Genomic DNA, 23,107 nt, shown 5'->3' with positions numbered 1-23,107 from the left:
ATGTTTCCTTATGCATTCTGCACAATGGCATAATGCATAGTCACTAACAGGTTCTTCATAATGATAATCAAAATCTGATTCGAGGAAATTGAATCTAATCCAGTAATTTTGGGCACATCTGCAAGCTTTCTAACACGAAGCAACCAAAATCACAGAAATGCAAATAGTACCTTGAATGTGAGACTCGCTGCAAAACGTTTAACTGCAACTCTGAATGTGTTGATACTGAAAGCTCAAAGATATTCAGTGATAACATGCTAAAGCCACATCTTTAGCACGATGGAACATCACTAATCAGTCAGTAGATCAACAGATATAAATAGTTTGTATTTTTATTTAAAACCTCATATAACCCATACAGCAAACTGTACAATTGAATTATTCACAGTGTGTTAAAAAGAAAATAATTCAGTAGCTTTTATATAGTATTTTGTCGATTTTCCCCATGTTTTACTCGGCTGTGGGTTATTCTAATGTTCTTTTAACACATACAGTTACTAGGAAAACAAAATCTTTTTTTCCTTTTTTTTTTTACAAAACCTTACAAAAACTATATTCATAGAAATTCTGCATGTCCACAAAGAAAACCCTGGTTGGCACCAACATATTTATCATATTGTTTGAGAGGTTTTCTGCCAAATGATAGAAGCTTTGCAACTGAAAAGAAAGGTATACATAAGAAGGCATACCATCATGACTGCTAGAAAATCAAAATTCATATCACACACTGCTAATGGAACACACTTTTCTCCCACATTTCTTACAAGTTTGTGTAAAATGACATTATTCACATTAATTTATTTCTTAAAAAACATATATATTCAGTAATCAAACTGACTGGATCAGCCAAATCCGAAACCCTGTTGTAATTCCAACTAATCGGATGACATTTTGATTTACTTTCACATATTACAGACGTGAAAAGCAATCTTGTCTTTCAATAACCTGCATGAAAAGCTACAGTTCACATGAGGGTAACAGTAACGTAGCAGAACCATGTATCAACCACAGCCGTACCTTAGACCAGGTTGTCATCAGGATTTCATGAAGAGTGAAGGTCCGGGTTAGGGTTACGTAATATAATCCTACTCTAAAACAACGTCCCCCAAATTCTTAGGAAAGCTCAGCATTTCCATTTCATTTTCACTTCATAGAAACATTCTCGCCATCATATAAGAAGATTTACATACTGTATATTTTTTCCATCCGGATGATATTAATCCAATATACCATATCATATAATGCATTTCTTTTAAATAAATTAAAAAAAAGGTGTGGGGCTATGGATTTGGGGTAAAGTGAGGAAGTAGTTAAAATTGACCTCTCTAATGAAATAAATAGCATCTAGAACATATTTACCTGTTAACAGAATTCATTTATAACAGTATAAATTTAGCAAAATACATTTTCTCCTGCTGATTTTATCTACATATTCTACTTTGCAGGAGGGAATTGATAAAACAATAATACAGTCAATCTCTACCAAATCAATGCTTAGTATTACAGACTGGAGTTTCCTTGAATCATAGATAGTTACAAATTATTATTTTGTTGTTGTTGTTGTTGTTGATGTTGTTTCTGCGTATCAACAATTTAAACCTCACAGAGGTTTGCTGTTCATTCAGCTTTCAGGCGACAGCAGCTCACAGACTCCTCGAATCTTTCTTGGGCACGACACTCGCTTTAGATACAGTATAGCATACAGTATATGAGCACACAAAACTGTGATCTGTCACCACATTGTCTTTCAGTATGTTCACACACGACACGTATGAATTCAGTCCACATCAGGTAATTGAAAAGAAGAATACGGACGTTCTGGTCGCAGATGACCTTCAGAATCTTGCTTTGCTCATTTAAACCCAAACTTATGCCCAGTATATATAACGCAAACCAATCATTTGTCCAAAAAGCCTGCAGATCACACAGATGAATGGAGTGTTTAAAATGTCAGAAGCAGTTGGGACATTCAGTGGTCCTGTGGCACATTCAGACACAGACCAAACACATATTTTAGTGAATATGTCATGCTTAAATGCTTGAAAAAAAAAAAACAACAACAAAAAACCCAAACAAAACAAACTCTGTCTCTCAGTTGTAATATAAACAGAAATGCCTGAACTAATGCCCTTCAGCCCAATCAAGAGTTAGAGATTTTAGAAAAACTGCAGGCTGCCACAACTAGTCAAAACTGCTTCAATATTTTCAGTATTATTATTAAAACTGTTTGACATTTTTGACTTTTGAACAGGAAATTGATCAATAAGTTTTCCTGTGTTGTTTGTGCAATAATTGTTTTACATTACATTTTGATAAACATTTTTTTTTAATCTAAGTTGGTTTGCTTAACCATAAAATATAATGTATTTAGGATACCTATTACCCTGCATGGTTTGAACAAATATTACAACAAGATTATTACAACAAAATTTAAAACGCTCCAATTTGCTTTTCATTGGACTTTTCATTGGATGCAAGATTTGTGCTCCTAAGTGAACCGTTCTGCCCCATATGCTAATGTAAATGCTTCTACTGAATCATCATATCTTTGGCAATCATCATTTTAAGTTAATAAAATTTAGTCATGTACAAAATTATTAGACACAAAAGGTATTACTAGGACCATTATAGCAAGGTTGTATCTCTCGTTTTTTAATACATCTCAACAATCCACTTTGCATCAGTGACTATGATTGCTTGTGTCTATCAATATAATTAATTACAAATTACAACTAACTTAATTGCTCAACTTTTAACTAGCCGTCCACCAATAACAATACTGCACATACTAAATTAGTTTTCCTATACCTTTTGACTCAATGACAACCATTAAAGCCCAGACAACAAGTTTGAGGTAACATTATTTTTTGCTGTCTGAGGCCATTTAGGAGTGTGTAAATCAATCAATTGGGTAAAGGTAGAAACTCAATTTTTGCATGTGGCAAAACTGAACTTCAATCAGATCTCCTTCCGTTCTTGTATTGTATATCTTTCATTTATTGCCATTGTCCATAGAGCCATTCTTCTCGCTGTGTTCTGCTAAGTTTTTTCAGCCTGATTCAGGATTCCTTGAACATTGTGTTTTTTTTTCCTTGTGTTTCTATGTTGCGCACGTAAACATCAGACTTGAAACTGATTGAGTGTATATACTGTTTCCTTTCTCAGGAATGGGCTTTTTTTCTTTTCTTAGAACCTCACTGAATCCTGCTTTTACCTCTTTCAGTTTGGATTACAATGGTGAATGTTGTCATACCTGTGTGGCTGATGCTGCCATTTTCAGTTGCCCATGTTTTGTTAGTGTTCCCATGTCACTGTGGTTAATGCTGTATCTGGTGATCCCATCTATACCATTGTCTCTAGTCACTGGCAGTGCCCCTGAAACATTGCTCAGCAGGCTCTTGCCCTGTGGGGAACACATTGTCACGGGAACACAGGAGTCATCCCAGTGCTGCAGCTCATGTTGTCCTTTCCTGGGAGTCGTCGGTCGTTGTAGGCGTGCATGTTGATCACTGCATCCGTCTTCACCATGACTGGAGGCTGAGGTTTGTGTTTCACCCGTCTCTCGCAGGTGAACGACAGTCTGATCTCGTCCACCATGGCACTGCACAAAGACCTCTGGGCAAAAAGGGAGGATGCGGAGAGGGCAGCGAGAAGGAGAAGAGGGGAAAGGGACGGGGGGTAAATGCCTTAGCTTTAAATTGTTCTGACAGCAGAGAGTGTCGGCAGTCTAAGGAGCACAAAATGGATAAAAACATTTATGTTGGGTTAATTCTGGTATGTTTGCATTGTGTGCATGTGCATGGCTGTCATCAATATCAAACTGCAACACCACCCCGCGTAGAGTTCACACAATTCATTGTTTCTGTGTCAAAAAAGTTTGGTGTGAGAACATGCAACTATTTTCTTAACATGACTCAAATTAATGATTTACAACAGCAAAGGCGCTCATGATATTCTGACATCGCCAGTGACTAATAATGGATTACGTCTCTATGCTCCAATTTGCAATTATGCTTGTTAAAATAAGTAAATGTTGTGGTGTTATGGCCAAGTCCTCCTGGGGATTAGCCAAAGGCATGCAAATCCTTTTATAACATGTTTGAACGAAAAAGCCATGAATAGAGCACAGCTTTGGTTTAGCGGCTATATGGAACGCAGCAAAATAACAAAATGGCACATGCACCAACTTCTTAGCAAAAAGGTGAATCAAATGCTAGTACAGTGTAATTAAATTAATTTCTAAGTAATTTTCCATGCATACTTAAAAAAATATATTCTTCTGTTAATTTATGAGGACATATACCTGCTCACGTTCCGCAGTCTTCCGTAGTTTGTAGATGAATTCAGCAATTGCCACAAAAACAGATAGCACTAGGCCAGATGCCAGCACAATGAATATACCACCCAGGTTCTGGATACCCATGGGGCCTGTTTCGCGATGCCGTTCATCCAGGCAGCTGCTCCCACTCCACCACTTCTCCTTTAGCATGTGTAGGCGCCCATCCTCCAAGATGCTTAGGATTGCTATGGAGATTTTGTCTCTGTACGGAGAGCCTGGAAGCAACATAAGGCCTATTTTACTTTGGAAGAAACACCAGCTGGACTCTGTGATAATAAGGTTCATAAACATGCTGTGACACACTCTCACTAGTAGCTTAAAAAAAAGTTTTATGTTGCTGCCACATCTGAATAGTAATACCTCAACCTCCTTCTTCAAAAAGTAACACATAACTTTTGAAAACTTTTCAATTTTTATAACTTCTAGTCTCAAATATACTCGTTAGCCATTTAAAAGTCCTACCGAGGGGAGTGCCGATGCCGTAGCCTTTGCTGTCGATAAGTCCTCCCACCTGTGTCAGGTTACAGTTCCTTCTAGTGATGTAATCAATAGTGGTGGACTCCGTAATGAGGGCATAGTCTGACTTCAACACCCTCTGAATACCATCTTCAATAGACTTCACCAGTGAAGTTCTTGGCCGGCTGCTCATAAAGGCCCACATCTTCTCAAAAGTAGAAACTCTAGATTTCTGTAAAGGATGAAAAGATGCAGTTTTTAAAAAGTGACTCATTTTAACAGTTCCCTAGCTGCAGGCGAGAGAAAGTAGCTAAAAAAAGTACAATGCTTCTGCCACTAAAAAAAAAAAAAATCAATTTTAAATAAATAAATTTCAGATGTTAGATGCCCCAAGGTGTTAAATCTGAAAATACTGCTAACCATAAAATCTCTCTAGTCCCTCTGGAAGAAAAACTTAGGGGGATTTTTTCTCCTTCTTTTAAAAAAAATTGAATAGAAAATGTCAGAGATGACACTTGTTCATTTACAGCACTTAACAATACAGTTTCTTAGCTTGTGATCAAATAGATTTAAATGATTACCCATATCTTCTTTGTCACAAGATTAAAGGACAGTAAATTAAAGCTCTGTACATATCTGTCCTCATAAGTGCTACTGAAGCAGCAATAATAGACAGCCTTGCCATTAGTGTTACATCGGGCTATGTGGTATTTCATGCAATTTTCTAGGAGGTCACATTTATGCCATGTCTAATCCTAGATAATTACTATTTAAAGAGTATAAGCCATTTCAAATTGTGAAAGATGCCACTATAAGAAGCCCTCTATTATTGTTAACTGCAGTATAAGCACAATCTTGGCTGCTTAAAACTGAGATATGATAGTCTGATATTAAAACTTTAAAGTACCAATTAAGATGTATGGCAAATGCTGCCAAGTTGGCATCTTACCATATGGTAGCTTAGTACGGCTTATTTGTGTTACAGCAGTGTGTAAATTACGAATGACTCATAATAAAGAACGTCTCCCCATCTTTCCCCAGTGAACAATGGGAGCTACATCAGGCATTTTTTCAGCCTATCATTAGTAGGTGGTAATAGTCATAGACAGGCTCCTTAGTGCACTTGTTTTAATCCAATGGGCAGCTCATAAGATAAGTTCTGGCCTATAGTGGTTGACTCTTTTTCTAGAGAAACGAAACATGTGCTACAACACTATTATAATTTCACGATCATGATTTGAAAGCTGTCTTATTCTGGATAAATGTAAAACTAGACTTAGATTGTGTTATAAATGTGTTGAAATAATCATCCATCCATCCATCCATTCGCTTCCGCTTATCCTTTTCAGGGTCGCGGGGGGCGCTGGAGCCTATCCCAGCGTCATAGGGCGATGGGCGATCGTGGCTCAAGAGTTGGGAGTTCGCCTTGTAATTGGAAGGTTGCCGGTTTGAGCCCCGGCTCGGACAGTCTCGGTCGTTGTGTCCTTGGGCAAGACACTTCACCCTTTGCCTACTGGTGGTGGTCAGAGGGCCCGGTGGCACCAGTGTCCGGCAGCCTCGCCTCTGTGGCTACAATGTAGCTTTCCATCACCAGTGTGTGAATGTGTGCGTGAATGGGTGGATGACTGGATATGTAAAGCGCTTTGGGGTCCTTAGGGACTAGTAAAGCGCTATATAAATACAGGCCATTTACCATAGGGCGAAAGGCGGGGTACACCCTGGACAGGTCGCCAGTCTGTCGCAGGGCTAACACACAGGGACAGACAACCATTCACACTCACATTCACTCGCACATTCACACCTAGTGGCAATTTGGATTATCCAATTAACCTATCCCCACAAGCTGCATGTCTTTGGACGGTGGGAGGAAGCCGGAGTACCCGGAGGGAACCCACGCAAACACGGGGAGAACATGCAAACTCCACACAGAAAGACCCCGGCCTGATGGTGGAATTGAACTCAGGAACTTCTTGCTGTGCGGCAACAGTGCTAACCACCGTGCCACCGTGGCTTAAATTATACACAATCTCAATACAATCTTAATCCCCAAATGGTAGTAACAGAAATCATCTGGTATCACAATCTTTTGGTAGCTTTTTTGACCTCAGTCCTCTGTATGTGCAGCACACAGCACGTGTGACTCCATCCAGAGCAAAGCTACGAACAGTTGAATATATTTTTCTAAATAAGTTTAAGACCAAATGCATCCATTTGCAGAGGCTTTATCTGCTCCCTGGTCTCATCAGTATTTATCATGCTTCTCTGCCTCATTGAGTTAACATCATTAAGCCGTTCTGTAAGAGCAAGTAGGAGCAGAGGGCACGTGAGTCTTGGATAATTATACACCTATTTATGATGCAATAATCACAACCGTGATTATCAAAGTATTGAAACTGATCAAAAATAACAGTTTTACATTGGAAAAAGTAACATAAATACAGATTACTTCTGCATACATGGTAAACTGCGATTATGGTGATACTCCTTTACATAAGCAAAATGCAATTCGATTAATCATCAGCACATCAATATTGTTTTCAATGTAAACATTATCAACAGAAAATATGCATAAATCAAACTCGACAGTGAAGACTAAAGTATTCATGAACTAAAATACAGGATTTGCAGGGCAACAAAAAAAACTAGGGCAGGCCCTGAAAAAGTATTCGTTTTTTTTTCTTTATTCCAATTGAATATCATAATCTTATGTGTCTTCAATAGAAATGTGCAGTGTTTTCATTTTCTTACTCTGAGAAACTGTAACTCTGTTACATGTGTTATTCAGCACCACAGCAGCAGAAGCATCTGAAGCAAAGCTCAAAATAATGAAATAAAGTCAAGACCCTTCAGGCAATCGCTGAAACTTCGGAATAAAAAAAACATCATCTGGAACACATCAAACGGTGTAGAGAAGTGGAGAAACTAAAAAGAAAAAAAGCCTTTGCTGTGGGAATTAAAATGTAACTGAATTTATATGTGTAATATAATTCTGATAATAATACTACCATTTGTACCTTGAAGAAAGACATCGTTGCACCATCTTTGACCACGCCGTACTCGATTTTGGTCTGCTTGGCAATGTCGTCAGCTGAGTCCACAGGTGAATCCATTCTTTCCACAGTGAGGAAAGCTGCTAAATTAGCTGTATAGGATGATATGATGATGAGCGTGAAGAACCACCAGATCCCACCAATTATCCTGGTCGACAGGGCTTTGGGCATCAATTCTGAGCCTGTAGGCAACGTAGAGTGAGAGACTATTAAACAATTAGCTATATAAAACTGTACATGCCAACAGTGTAACTGAATAAAACAAATGCAGTGACATGACCATGCATTTTTTTTAATTGGTCTGCAAATGTTTTTGGCAGTGCCACTAGTGTTGATCAAGGTACTGTCAATGAGGAAATGGAAACTGATGCGAGCTTGCCAGGTTAGCCACACTCTAAGCTTAGAATTCAAAAATGGCAGATCAGATCAGTAAAACTGTATGGTGCTTAGAGTTTTACATTATTTTTATTTATTTATTTTTTCAAGCAAGATGAAAATGAAATAATTGATGTGTTTGATTGTATTCAGTCATCAATATTTTCTTAAAGTCAGCTTTGGTAAAGCAACTGCAAAAGAACTTAATCTGTGAAAAAATAGGATGTGAAATCTGATGAAAAGCTTATTTATTTATACCCTCATGGCATTTCATAACTTATCATTTCTTTACATTGAGGTATTGTGTCAAATCATCAACACCAGTATAAAAATGAGAAGAAAATAAAGGTAAGCTATAATACCTAGCCGGACTGACAGTACACCTCTGCATCAACCTCGACTTTGAGTGGTCCTCTGCTGAGTAATACTATGTTTACAATGGCTCACTGACTGGTGTTAAAGTTACTTTATATCTCATCTCTGACAACCTTTAAAATACCCTTGTGCTTTGTGCACTCTGTTACTTTACTGAGAAGATTTACGAGGGCAATTCTGAAGAGTAACAAGCCCACAGAAGAGGGGCAGAGTGGTCAGCTCTTTAACCTCTTCTACCAAATTTGATTGGATTTGTCCTTTGTGGTCTGACAAAGACTCTGCCTGGTTACAAACAAGGGAAGACAGTAGCATCCTTTAATTCACTATGACTTCAGAGATGGAAGATCCAGATGCATTCTCTTGTTGCACTAAAAATGAAGTGAAGCAACGTGTAACTCAATTGAATTCCACACTATAAAGCGCTGCTGTCAGCAGGGAGCAGTATATGGTGCTGTATCAGAAAACTCTAATAAATACAAAAAGCAGATCAGTCATGTAGTGCCAAGGAAATAAAATGGTGTCAATATACCATACAGTTCTTTGAAGGTCTCTTGTAAACCGAGGAAATAACAAAGTACTTTCTGGGAGAACAATACAGATCCTATGAGTAGCCAGCGGTTCACATCTTGGTGTCCAGGAGCTACACTGCCTTTTTTGACATTTCAGAAATGTTTCCTTTTTTAGTGATCAATTAACAAAGTAACAGATGAAACAATGTGTGTATTGATTAATATTTTACTATTTTGCAACAAAACATTTTACTTCTGGTTAGCTTTCTCTTGCATCCAGTATATATCTAATGCTAAGCTAATTAGCATTATGGCATTTTTTTTTCTAAACTTTCTCAGAAGAAATGTCGATATGGTTATTTCCATAACCAATTAAAGTATTTCTAAAAATATATACAATATATATTACAAACAGTGTATATATTATGTTTAACAAGCAAAAAAAATGGTTTTAAACTAGTTAGCTAACCTAGCTAAAGCAATATCAATAGCCTATTAATCTTTAGCTGAAATAAAAATTCACTGTCCCTTGATGTATACATTTTCCAGTAAAAAGCGGTGAAACTTCTCGTATTATATTGCATACTCTCAAAAGAAAATATCATATTTTACGAGTTAAAAATTAACTCATAAGGGCTTTTTAGGCGATAGAGACTAAAAATGTTTAAGATTTTCCTTAATAACTCACAGACTGCTTCCAAAACACTAGCAATGTTTTGATAAAATTAACATACATGTGCACTAACTAAAGGTGAAGTTGATATCTTTTCACTAATAAAGACATGACTATAATATTTTAATTCTATAGGCCACTGAAAAAAATACATCAAACTAACACATTAGGCTTTGTCTCAAACAGGAGTAGTCAGCAAAATAATTACATTGCTGTAGTACTATAATAATTTATCTTTAAAAAAATGTTTAGCCTATATACTTTCAATTTAATATAGATTTTGAGTACTGCAAGCTATAACTTCAAGGTAAAAATGTATTACTGAAATACACTGATGACTGTGACATTACAGATGTTTAATCTGGTAATTAAAATAAACTGACAATACAGCATCCAATCATTTGGATGTATTTATTTGTGTAATGCATTATATAGCATTTATATTGATATATTTTTGTTATTATAAAATAAAAAAAAATTAAATTTAAATGTATATTATCAAAATATTTTCATTTTCTCATGGTAAGGTATGTCATCATCACAAACAAGCATGATGCCTACAATTGTAAATGTTAAAACATGTCACAGTTGTGTCTTCTTACCATTGCATCAGATCTCTCCTATTGCACATTATAAAGTTCTTATCGCCGATACAGCAAAGCAAATCCTTTCTCACTACAGCATTTGATTTGCTATACTTTGCTAATTCCACTTAAATGTGAGCAATAACAATGCTTCAAAAACTATGGTCATCGCTTAATATTGAAAAAAAAAATAGCCCGGCTGATTTTTGAAAGTTAATTTGAACTGAATTATGTAAAAATTGTAGTGTTGCATTTTTAAGTCGTAAGATTATGCATTATGCAGTACTAGTTTCGGTTGCTCTCTTGTTCACAAGAGGTCGCCACAGCAGGTGGCTCCGGATTTTTGATTTATTTTGTTTCCTGATGCAACCCTACAGGGATTTGCATCTCCTGCCGGAATGGAACTAGAAATCTTTCACTTGTTATTGAAGGTCTGCATTATAGAGGCATTTTGATTCTATATTAATATTATAATGTTACGAGTTCTATATCATGTTGAATGAATCTATTTTGAAATAGTTGTTTGAGTTGTAAAAGGATTTTTCCTTTGTTTTGTAAGCTAATGCATGATAAATATACCATCTCTATAGCTGCTACTAACATCTCAACATACATTCATCAAAACACAATAATTAAGAAGTCTCTTTGACAGTATGATGTTATTTTCTTCTCAATAAACGAACAGATTGCTTTGCATCTAATAATGCCTTTTGAGTTGTCATCCTTTGGGGGGGAGAGTAAGAGTTTCTCTTTGAATTTAGAAATGCATCGTGCTAAGTATGATGCACCTGGTTTTTTGGAGTGTTTCTTCCCGCAAGCAATGTCTCACCTCAACACTAGCACTCGGCTTTCCCATGAGAATAGCTACCTGCACTTAGCATTCTCTTCTACGGAGTCAGACAAAAACTCCTTTTCCAAGCTTGAGGCTTTTACTTTTACTTAATTGGTTTAAAATAAGGACACTTGTGAATGGAAATGTTTGCCCCATTGCACGCAAAGTAGGCTAAGTTAATTTTGATGCCATTCTAAAAAAAACAAGATACAAAAAAAAGCAAGGACACTGCTCCAGTTTCTCAACCAGAGTGAGAGAAACCCACCTCAATGTAATAATGTGTAAATAACAAAATAAAGAATGCTATATTTAAAATTTCAAAACAAAAAAATCATGGTAAACATACATTCACAATCCTATTTATATTATGCAGGGAGATGTGCTTTAATTAATAAAGAAACGATGTCATCACAAATATCAGAAACTGCATTGCAGTGCTTATTTTGCAGAAGCCACTTTGCAAGAAACGTTCAGACATGATGTGAGCAAAAACCTACCGAGACCCCAGGAACACATCTGAAGCACACAAAGTGTTTGCTTTTGCACCTCCTCATATTTTATGTTCTTTGTGTTGTCTAGGACACCTCCCTCCCACAGACAAGCTGGTAGATTTTTTTTGGATTTTCTCAAACACGTCCATTTGCATTTTAAACATGTCAAGGAAATGGCTTCCGTCTCAGCTGCTGTCACTGTGTTTGGCAGACAAGCAAGGGAAGTCTGTTTATGTGACACAGACAAAATATAACTCGCTGCAGATCCCACCGTGCAGCATGTGTGCAAGGTACCATAGCACAAATGTGTGTCACCGAATCCCAGAATCAGTCTGCGTCGTCGCTTTTTTTCACGTCGATGCATTAAATGTTGAAATATACGTTTGACTGTACCTCTTTAAAAATTCACGGAGAAACAGTTATTGGAACACTAACCTTATATTAACTTGATATCCTGGTGTGAAGAAATTTATTCAATGAACTATGAAGAGCTGATTAGCAGCAGACGCAGCTCTAGTCAGCTCCAGCAGGATAAATAAGAAGAACTGGAGCTGAGGCATTTACAGACAACACTCTAGGAATTATAATGAAAAATTCTCCCCAGTTTAGTTTAATAATATAGGCTACTAACTAGCTCATTTTGTTTTGATTTTCTTTCTCCTCTCCCTTCCAGCCCACTGGTGCTATACTCATAACCCTCTGACTGCACCAGCAAATTGGCAGTGCTGCTATGCAGTTTCACAAGAGTGCCGCCGAATTTCTGTGCTTAATGAATTGCTGAATGTGTTTGCTATCCTTACGGGCAAAGATCCACTGCCGAGTCTCACTAAGCCTCCTTGATTTGTCTTGTTACACTGAGGTTAAACATTTTTGTTACGTTGGTCTTTTTCTCCACAGTTGACTTCATTATGTTATTTCTGGGCCTTTATTTGCCTACCTATCCCTTTCAGGGACACCTAGCAATGGCCTAACAGCAAACACTTATTTATATCCCTCTGCTTTTACTTAATAATATTACATCGACAATACGCTTTTTGATCTGACACTAAAATATATGATGACTGAGTTCAAAATTATAAGGCATCAACAGTGACATAAGTTGGTGGGCTACTTGTTGGACAGTTATAATTGAAGCATATGGATTCTCTACACCCGGCCACTCTTAGCGCAAGCCAAGCAGTGCTGAACACGTCACAGCAGCCAGTTCGAGCATAGCTGACAGCTGGCATTTGTCAAACATGTTCCTCAACTTACCCTTTGCGTCCTCAACATTCAGAAAGCTCTTGAGCAGGGCCAGTGACTGTGTAACATGGAAATAAATGCAACGATGTGTTCCACCCTTACCCGCCAATCTCTGACAAGTGTCTGGCACATACTCTTCCCTTTTTAAACAGCAGGTAGGTGACAACAGCTTCCCTTTGTCATGTAAGACTGAGCTCGGCAGTTGTTCTTGACAGGTAAATGTCTTATGAAACAGTCACGGAATGGAAATCATGGAGCTTGTCAGTTAAAGAGGCAGAAAGTGGGAGGTGGTGGTGAAGAGAAAAGGAGGGTGGGGGTGACAGGATTGTTTCTGACAGGAAAGAGGATGTGTGCACCGCCTTACCTTGTTGCATTAAGGAACCAACTCCAAACCAGAAGCTGTTGAGCAGGGTAAAGTTGTTCTCCACCACATCTGATCCAGGATTGCAAGGATGGGCGTCATACCATTCATATGGACTGAATCTGGGATTAAGAGAAGTTGGAAAGGAGTCAAAAACCTCTACCAGTCACAAGATCAAAGAACAATAGTATTATATCTTTTACATCATTCTTGAACAATGTTGAATAGCACTGCTATTTCAGAGTTTCATCTTTGGTTTAGAGTAAAAGAGATAATGATGCATTAGACAGCAACTCTACAAGCACTACTTAAAGCACGATTAATTGATTATTAGCAGCAAATTAAGCTGTAAATACGACCTTGGACTGATTATTAGCCTCTACAGTTGATCTGGTGAACATATAAGCAAACATCTGTCAAGCTAAGGATCAACACCAATAATCAATTAAGTAATTAATCTAGAATTTTGTCTCCATCATCTGCCTTAATTCTGGGTAGTAACTGTACAGCTAGTTTTAGGCCTTTTTTCACTAAGAGTAGCTCTCTGATAGTCTTTTAATAATACAAAGGAATAATGCAAGCAATAGATTTGTGGGCTTTAACACAAAAACAATGAGTTACAAAAACAAAGGGGAGTCACTATGGGGGACTCCGGAGTCGGTCGGTTATTTTGGCCACGAACATGGCCATAACGTCTGGGTGAAATATGTATAATATAGTTTATATGCAGTAGCTGGAATGGTTATATAGGTGCAAAAAAATTTTCAAACTATTATCAAATGTCACATCAAAAATTTAAATACACTGGTCCTAGTTTTTTAAGCCTTACCTCTGGAAACCCCCTTGACTTATTCCAACATGCTTTGTAGTTAAAGGTGACGATTGAAGCATTAAAATACAATTTTTCAGAGGGTGTAAAATGTCATGTTTGAGAATGTGAGGAATAAGGACCCCTGTGCAACTTTCCATATCTGTGACACCCACCCTCCACCCCATGCAACTTTACTGCACAGGAGGACAGAGGCTGGGAAAAAGTATTAATATTAACTATATTTTATTCTGACGTCCTCGTGGCAAGAATTGTGTCATCATTACCCCGACGTGTCTTATTTGCTAATGTGGCAGAATATGGCATTAGACATAATGAGTAACTAAAACAGTCCACTTACTCTCCTATACTGAATCTTTGGTTGCATATTTCTGTTCTGAAGGGATATGGCAGGAATAATCTAGAAAGATTGAATTAACTAGAATGTATATTATGAAAAGACTAATAGACTTCAATCTAATTACACAGCGCAGAAATATTTTCTAATATGTCAGCAATCTATTTTAATCTGAGGGCGAACTGAACTGATGGGTAATCATGAAATAGACAGAGGCTTTTCCAGGCGTCATTCATTAATTCTAGTCTTATTTAGGCATCCAGATATATGAACTGATGAACATTAAAAGACTGTATTTGCCCACTGTGATCTTGCCTAAGTGTTGTTTCCCATAGACTAAAATGACAACAGCCACATATACTCACCAGTGTTACTATCTTTAAGTGTTTCCATTAGCATTCGCGACTCATCTGCCCTTAATAACATGTGCAGACATCAAAGAGGCCTTGGGCAGCTGTTGTACAAATGTGGTGCTCTCTAACATTTTAATGAATTCCTTCAGTCTCATTTTGTTTTACTTTAATCTTAAATTGAAAGCCTTGGCCATGTAATATGTGATAGAGGCTTGGAAAATAGGAGAGATTTTTGCAGCCAAAATATACACGAACAGGACTTAAACAGGACACAAATGAGGAAAACCAGAATGCCTTTTTTCATTATTTCAGAGCATCTCCTACATAGGCAATGTGAGAGTACTGATTCAATCCTCCTGATTTCTCTGCTAATGTCTAAAAAGGTTGTGCTGTCAACCAGGGCCATAAGCATGTTTCAGACTTCATGCAGCAGCCTACATGCAGTAGAGTGATGCTGCGGAACAAGGTACTCTCCCGGGTAGGGACTGCAAACGACAGTTTTTTGGATTCATTCAATACATCATGTGTTGCTGATATATGTTATTAGATTTACTAGTTGTGATTTTAGTAAAAAGGGAAACTCTAATACAACATTTTTTTTTGTAAATTCTCCTGTGGCCATAATTCCACTTGATGTGGACTTTTTGATCATATTTTCTCGCTGTAGTTGGTAGGTAGCCAAGCAAAAGTGTACGGATGACACAGTGGCTGAAGTATTAGAGATTTTGGTCTCACTTTGTTATACGTGTACCTTCTTTAGCTAAATGCACATGTCCCAAATAACCATTAATTTTCCACCATTACAAATGCAGAAAGCGACTATAGGTTCTGCTTTCCACAGTGTTTGATAATGTGGCTATGAGGGAAAATAAACTTCATTTCTACACGACCAAGAATATAGTTAGACCAACTGCATGCCCATAGAAATAATGACCTGGAGACAGCTTGGTAATTAAACGTAACAAAGCAAAAGCCTCATTTTTGCATTCACAAACATTAGCTTGCTAAATATATACTACTTCGGCACAGTTTTTAACTTTTTTGTCAATTTTTTTCTGTTGAAATGTTAGTGCTGCCAGTTATTAAATTACATCTATTTTCAGACTATAATAACAGCACTCCCTGTTGTCTGTGAATGATTTCAGTCTGGATCATTGGAGGACCAAATCAGCATCTGTGATTTATTCGATGTGGCGAGCAAAGCTTACCCAAAGACATGTCTTGCAATTAGCTCTAAATAAAGTTGATCTCATAGGAAGCACACAAATACCAAGACTAACTAGACAAGAAAAAAAAAAGGCAAAATGCGCTGATATTGCAAACTGATTTAATGTAGCACATTTAATCTAAATACACCTTTGTGGTTCCAAGGATTGTAACATTTTTTTAACAACAGTCTATATTTTTTATTTAATTCCCACAAAAGGACCAAGTTCTTTAGTGAAAATCTAACGGTTTTAAAATCAACACATATATAGTGTTGATTCCAATCTTTGCCTGCAAACGCTGGATTTTGTGGTTTAGAGATTTGTTTTTAGGCAACAGAAGTAAATTGTATATTTGGTGGGGATATTTCTTTTTGAAAGTGAGACTGGCTCATGGAAATGAAGGAACAGGTCACCCAGTGCAAAAATGTGTTTTCTTTAAAAACAACAGAGCTCCTCAGCACAGAGGAATAAACTATAAAAGGCTTTGGAAACACAGGTAATCATTCTTAGTAGGATCTGTGTTTTGTCAGGTAATGGTCTTAGTGGATCTTTGAATGGATATCACTATTCAGATCCTTTGGATATCTCTGTATAATAAATGTAAACGGATCAAGAAGCCACGATATCTTTACATATTGAATATGTTGTGTAAAACCACACACTTGCTTAGTTGTGTGTGTTAAGCGTGTTAAACAGACAGTGAGAGTATAAATGCTCATCCACATCAACAAGTTACAGAGATTTTCAGATTTATTGGTGAGGCAATGTTTTTTCTTCGGATGTATTATCTTCAGGTTTTAAATGTGTGAGGCAAAAATATTCAGAAATCATCTCTAATTTTAATATATAGGCGATTTTTCCAGCACAGTGTTACAGCATAGTTTATATGCTATTTATCTGTGGATAAATAAGTGATCCTTCAAATCATAAATATTGTATTTCATATATTTCTAATATGTTTGTTATATTTATTTGCCTAATATCGATGACAATACACTGACGCAAATGTCCAGCATTTGAAATGGCCTATTTGTGCTTGGAGTAGCCCCCTCTCTGTTTTCTGTCATCTGCTTTATGCTCAATTATGACGCACTTTTAGGGATGCGACTCAGCTATCTAGGCCAGCCTTCAAAAACTTGATGCAACAATTTAAGATGATTTTGCACTTATGTGAAGCCACTCCAGAATTTGTTTGGTCTCACAACAGCAAATGAGGATAGAGTGCAGCTGTTTGCTCTCAAGCCCCTGAACTCCTTTCAGTGCTCGCTTTTCTATAACTTCCTCAAGCACCACTTTGCATGAGAAGCAGCAGGAAATACAGACAATGACACTAAAAAGATATTCATCATATTCATGACCAAAAAAAAATAATTTACAAGTGAGATACTTCTCACCCAATCAAACAGATAATCTCCCTCCATTAAAACTGTGACTGACTTGTACCAGCCTGGAAGTTCATTATTTATAATATATGTGAATGCTGGTGATCAACTATAAATAGCCTACTCTGATGCAATTTTACATCAGGTGTATATATTCTTTTCTTTTTGCATGGCTGAATATGACAATTATATATATTTTTTCTTATTTTAGCTCGAGGCGAAATGAGTACTTTTTGAAGGGTTAGTTCAAGATGCTTTGCCAATTCCAAAGACAGAACACAGGAAACAAGAAATTGCCCTCTGAATAGGACTTTGCAACTCAACTGGAGGTTTTTGTATTCCTCCCCAACTGCTGCGCTGAAGAGAGCCCATGCAGACAAAACTGCCTTGATCACTACCCAGCAACTAACGCAGTATGATGAACTGGCTTGGGTACTCGAACCCCAGTCTGTGATGATAGAGTAAATTACTATGTCTACTGGAAGACCTCACAGAGAAATAGCATGTAACTTTTGCACTTACCTGGCAATGACAAAAAGGACACAGCTAACACCCAGGTAGGCCAGGAGGATGTAGACCCATATGTCGGGAGTCATGGGGTTCAGGAAGGAGAAGAAGCCATTGTTGGTAGTATTGGGTTTGCGATACAAAATGCTGATGCCCATGCTCATGAAAGGCTTGGAGAAGTCGATGAATTTTTCACGTACATAAGTGATGGTGAGAGGAGCGACTGCCAAGTCTGCTCTCTGTATTAGGGGAAAAAAACACAACATTTATATAGATATTTATTGACTATATCAAGTTATCAAGTTATATCAAAGTAGACACATTTTCCCAATAGATGAAATGGGGTCCCATTTATGAGGCTTTATATAGTGTCACAAGAATGACATATGACACCATACAGCGTCATGCAGTGAACAAGGCTGAACATGTCGGGATGAGGTGCATTCACCTATTATATGTGTATGACTACATATTCTGGATGTTACCATTTGTATTGACAGCCCCCACTGCTCCCCTGCACCATGGCTGGACAGGAGGTTAATGAAACCAGCTGCTTAGTTCACGCTCGAATACCTCTTTCCTCCAAGAAACGACACAGCTCACAAGGGGAGGCTTTCTTTACTTTCTACATAGTGAGCAGTGGGAGAGAACCAGAGTTTGCTCATACATCAGTTCACCGTACAGCTTTTTAAAAATAAAATTAGGTCTCGTGTTTGCTTTGGAACTTTATGCAAAACTTCAAGACCTAGTCCTATGTGAATTAAACCTGCTAAACCTACGCAAACCTAATGAAATGAAAATTACCCAAATGATTCACCCATTCGACTTCTCTGTTCTTGGAACTCATCTATTATATAGCATACTCTATGTTTGCTGATAGTTGATACCATAAAACAACTTTTATTCCAAGTTGTCCTCTAAGGATCTTGGGGCTGTTCTCAACATGAATTACATTTTCTCTGTGTCCTAGGCAGCTCTTCTATCAGATTCGTATGATAACTACCACATCGCAGTAAATAAAGGTTCGAATGACAACATTTTCCCTTTGCATGTGGCACTGCGGATTACATACTCCTGCAGTCCACGCCATGGTAGTTAAATGCACAGTGGCGTTTTCTGAAGAGACAGAAAAATGGGAAAACCAGCGCATCATGCTGTGTATCGGCTGTTTCTCTTAAACTATTCAAATTTGTAGATCACACACTGCTCCCTCTCTTCTCTACTGCCTTGAACCAACCTGCCACTCAACCGTAAAGTCAGCCAGCATGCGATTCCACAGATCCCTATGGAGGGCTAATATACATGCCGCCTGTCCTTGTTCTGCTTTGTGCTTACCAACACAAACTGGGCACAAGCAAGATAACCTGATAGTGCCCTGCTATGTGCCACATGGCTTGGTGTTATCTTGGTTTGCAGATGGTGGGCGTCGTGGTGTTCTGTACCTAACAGCCTCGAGGATTCATAAAGTTACAACCATCATGATCTACATGTTTACAGCCCACTGAATGTACACAGAACGCAGAGTGCATAACAGTCTTAGTCTGTAGCTATTTATTACCGGTATTTTGCAAATGAATAAATATAGCACACTAAAAGGTCATTAACTAGTAATAACTGAACAACCAACATTTTATTTCTTGATGAAACACTTGGATGTAGTTTTTAGTACCAAATATCTGCATTTTATAGTGGGTTATAAGGATTGCATAGGATGGACATATGTTGCTGCCATGTTGACCTTTTTTTTTTTTTTCTTAATTACGGATGCACTGATAATTGGTTGCAGCAAACGTCCTTGTTAGCTGCCACCAGCCTATCTGCAAACAAAATGATGTTTTCTGATGGCAGTGGCTGATGTTTATCTCTTGTGTCACATCAATTTCACGCTCACTGTATTTTTAAAGATAGTGCGTAAAGCTGAATGGGTTTTAAAAAAAGTTGATTTATGTTCATCAGGAAGTTTTCTTTGTTTCCAGTGCATGGAAAAAGTGAGAAAAATAAATAGATCCATGTCTGCTTCTGGTCAAACTGTTTGTTTGGTTTTTTTTCAAACGTGACTATCAATATGGGCTCTGAATTTCACAGCTGGTGCATCTCTGCCTTTTATGAAATATTTAGAGCTGATAGAAGTGCATACTGTGTGTTGCTTCAGTAGAGTGGGTTCTAATTGCAGAAACCCCCTCCTCTGAACTATGCAATGGTTACTGAAGATAACAGGCGGCAATTTCTGATATAGGAATGCTGAGGGAAGATAACACATACGGTATGCCTAGCCACTTTTACATGCATTTAAAAAACCGCTAGTGGAAAATAAATGCACAGTGAAATACATACAAAGCACATGAGCATAGATGTACCTCTTATACTATACAATGTAGTCTCGAAATATACAAAGGGTTAATTATGAGGCAGGGATGGTGTAATCAAGAAACTGTCACTTTGCATCAGCTGAAGGTTCAGAGTGTCGTGGCGTGTAACTGTGATTTACTCAAGGGTGCCTTGGCAGGCGGGACATGTTTTTGCTGTTGTGGCAGCTGAACTTTTGTCCTTGCAGCTATGGGTCTGTCACTGTCACCACCATATCACGCTGCTGTCTCACATAAAAAATAAATAAATAAATACAAAACTAAAGATAAAAATAACTAGCAATCAAAATGACACCTGTCCATCTAGCATATGCTGATCATAAGATTTTTGAGGCCTTGGAAAATGTGCTATTTAACTGAAAATAGGGTAACTACTTCTTGTGCAATAAATCTAATCAACTGTGTAGCAATGTAGACAAAGAGGAAGTGGGCTGACTATAATCTTCCAGTGTATCTGTCGAAGCAAAGATTAATTGCCATGACAGAAACAAATGATGTGTTAAGGACGCCTTTAACATTTGCATCACAGCATGATTAAAGTGATCATCTATTGTGACTAAATCAAGTTTAACAAGGCCTGTTGCATCATTTAGCACCTTCTAAACAATGCCCTTTGGCACTGCAGTGAGCTTTGTGACTGCACAGAGGAAAATAAAGCGCTACATGTTACACAATGCTAAATCGTTGCACTTGGCAACACTGCAGTTTCTCATTCAAGTCTCCAATTCTGTGGCGAGTAAATCATAACTGACTTTCATTTTCATACTAAAAAATATATACGGGTTTTATTCTATTTCTGCCACATGTAGCTATCAGTGTGAAAATCTCTGTAAGCTACAGGGATGAATGAATTTAACACTAAAACTTGCATTTTGTTCACTTAAACAGACAATTGTGCAATTATGCAATGCAGTGATGATTTGAGGGTACAGTGGGCAAGCTGATAGCAATAAAAGTACAAGTCTCGTGCTTCAGGACTATTTTTATCACTCAAAACCAACTATTTTCCCTGCTTTCTACCTAAGACCCTATCTCGCTAAGCCGCAATAAACTGTTATACAGCTTATCTATCTGTATCACAAGAGGGGAAGCAATGGGGGGCTAACATAAAGTAATTATAAATACACAGAGAAAAGATAAAAAATGTCAGCTACCTTCTGTATCTCATTGTTAAGAGAGAAACAGAAGAGGTGAAAACATTCTTTGTTGTTATCTGTTTTATAGAAATATCCTCCTTCCAATGCATGTATAGAAAAACAGAAACTTTCTGCACAGCATGTCTCAGTTTGACCCAAAGCAAAGAAAAAATACAGCTGCAGTATAGTTTGAAGAAATCTGTATCCTTACAGTTCTCCCATATCATCTCAGGGTCAGATCTCTTGAGCTTGCCTTAACGTTTACGTTTCAGGTCTGCTGAATTACGATCAGCTTATCCATACCAGTGGAGTAAGGAAAGCACTAGACCACAAAATAGAACTGACTAAAAATCCACAAAAAAATCGTCTTGCATCCTTGGCCATGTGATAAGAAGCAGTAAAAGCAATAACCAGCAGTATAGATTCCAATCTCCTCTTCTGCTGCTATTTACAAAAGCAATAGGTATAAAAAGGTTAAAATAGACCATATGTGTGCATCATAAAAGCATTTAAATCTATTCCTTTTTCCAATCTCTGTTACTTAAGAATTTCTCACTTTCTGTAGCTATAGACTAAATGGTGTTACATTGCTGTTTATGTGTGTTCAACAGCTTATGTTCATATTTAAGCTGAGTGCAAAGGTCGTAATCACCAGATGCCACAGTTTTGCACTGTTTTTTTTTTATTATTATTTTTTTTTTATTTGGCTGGAAGCAGATGAACAGACTCTGTGGCCACCTGTGAGTCCTCTCTTTGAAACCAAAGAATGCACCAATAACGTATGTGTTGTTTAATGATGGAGTCATGCATCTCCTTTTCGTGCCAGCTGTCTCTCCCTTTGGTAATCTATTTGTTCCTCTAAAGGTTATTGTTATCAACACGGATCTAGCAAAAAGCTTGGACGGAGAAATAAAGTGCTGCAGTGGGAGCCCACCTTTTCCAACCCTTTCAGCACCAAGCCATTGACTCCTGCCATACGATTCCCTGCACTAAATGCCACTTAAGCTATTACAAGTTTTCAGCTGAGTACAGCGCTGACCCGATGGGGCTGAGGACAAAGAGAGAGCACTGACAGGGACACTTATGAAATGCCAGCAGAGAATTGCCACCATCGCTTCGATGCGAAGCAGTTTCATGGCCACTGAGGCTTTGAGTTTGACATAGACAGCTACGATTGGTCGCTATCCCTCAGAAAGATGATTGCCATTGTGTTTCCCTGAATCTATGCAGCGTTACGTGCTCATCCTAGATCTGTGGTTTATCCAGCTGAACAAAATGGCCTGTCTTACTAAATGACATCAACACACTTGTAACTTTTAGGCAACCTTGACATAATTGTGCCATAAATGTAACTGACAGCTTTGTAGGCTCCTTGTGACTTGTACTCAATCATAACTATATCACTGTCCACATGGAGGACATAACCTGTAATTCAGCTCAATGGCATGCTTTTGTAAGTGCGCATGATGATGCGAAAGACTGTTTGGAGCATATAAATCAAAGTTTAAATCATTACACTTTGATAATAAAATGATTTCTTGTTAAAAACTCCCTACAAATAAAAAATAGTCTGGTTCATAACCACTATAAAATTACAAATTTGATTGTTTTTGCTTCTATTAAACACATACCTCATTTTGTCTTAAGCTTTGGAGGTTCTGGTAGGCGTATCTTTTTTTTTATTGCTTTGTTTTGTCTTTTA

The 23,107-nt window shown here is 37.6% G+C and overlaps 1 protein-coding gene across 3 annotated transcripts in view; it reads right to left on the bottom strand.

Annotated features, from left to right (window-relative positions):
- Positions 1 to 308: 308 nt before the first annotated feature.
- The window catches only part of grik3 (glutamate ionotropic receptor kainate type subunit 3), a 97,412-nt gene continuing 74,613 nt past the window's right edge, over positions 309 to 23,107 (bottom strand). For 2 of the 3 annotated variants that reach the window (XM_026185792.1, XM_026185793.1), the window contains exons 11-16: positions 17,919 to 18,142; positions 13,291 to 13,409; positions 7,810 to 8,027; positions 4,802 to 5,027; positions 4,304 to 4,554; positions 309 to 3,613 (exon numbers count right to left, since the gene is read on the bottom strand). In XM_026185792.1, the coding sequence (XP_026041577.1) occupies positions 3,248 to 3,613; positions 4,304 to 4,554; positions 4,802 to 5,027; positions 7,810 to 8,027; positions 13,291 to 13,409; positions 17,919 to 18,142 (1,404 nt within the window). In that variant the 3' untranslated portion in view covers positions 309 to 3,247. Of the gene's footprint in view, positions 3,728 to 4,303; positions 4,555 to 4,801; positions 5,028 to 7,809; positions 8,028 to 13,290; positions 13,410 to 17,918; positions 18,143 to 23,107 lie in introns of all 3 variants that reach the window. The other variant, XM_026185791.1, reaches the window with a different exon arrangement.

The sequence above is a fragment of the Astatotilapia calliptera genome, chromosome 11 (genome assembly GCF_900246225.1).
Source record: "Astatotilapia calliptera chromosome 11, fAstCal1.2, whole genome shotgun sequence".
Lineage (NCBI taxonomy): Eukaryota > Metazoa > Chordata > Actinopteri > Cichliformes > Cichlidae > Astatotilapia > Astatotilapia calliptera.
The sequence above is the reverse complement of the archived record's forward strand: the minus strand, read 5'-3'. Positions and strand labels throughout refer to the sequence as shown.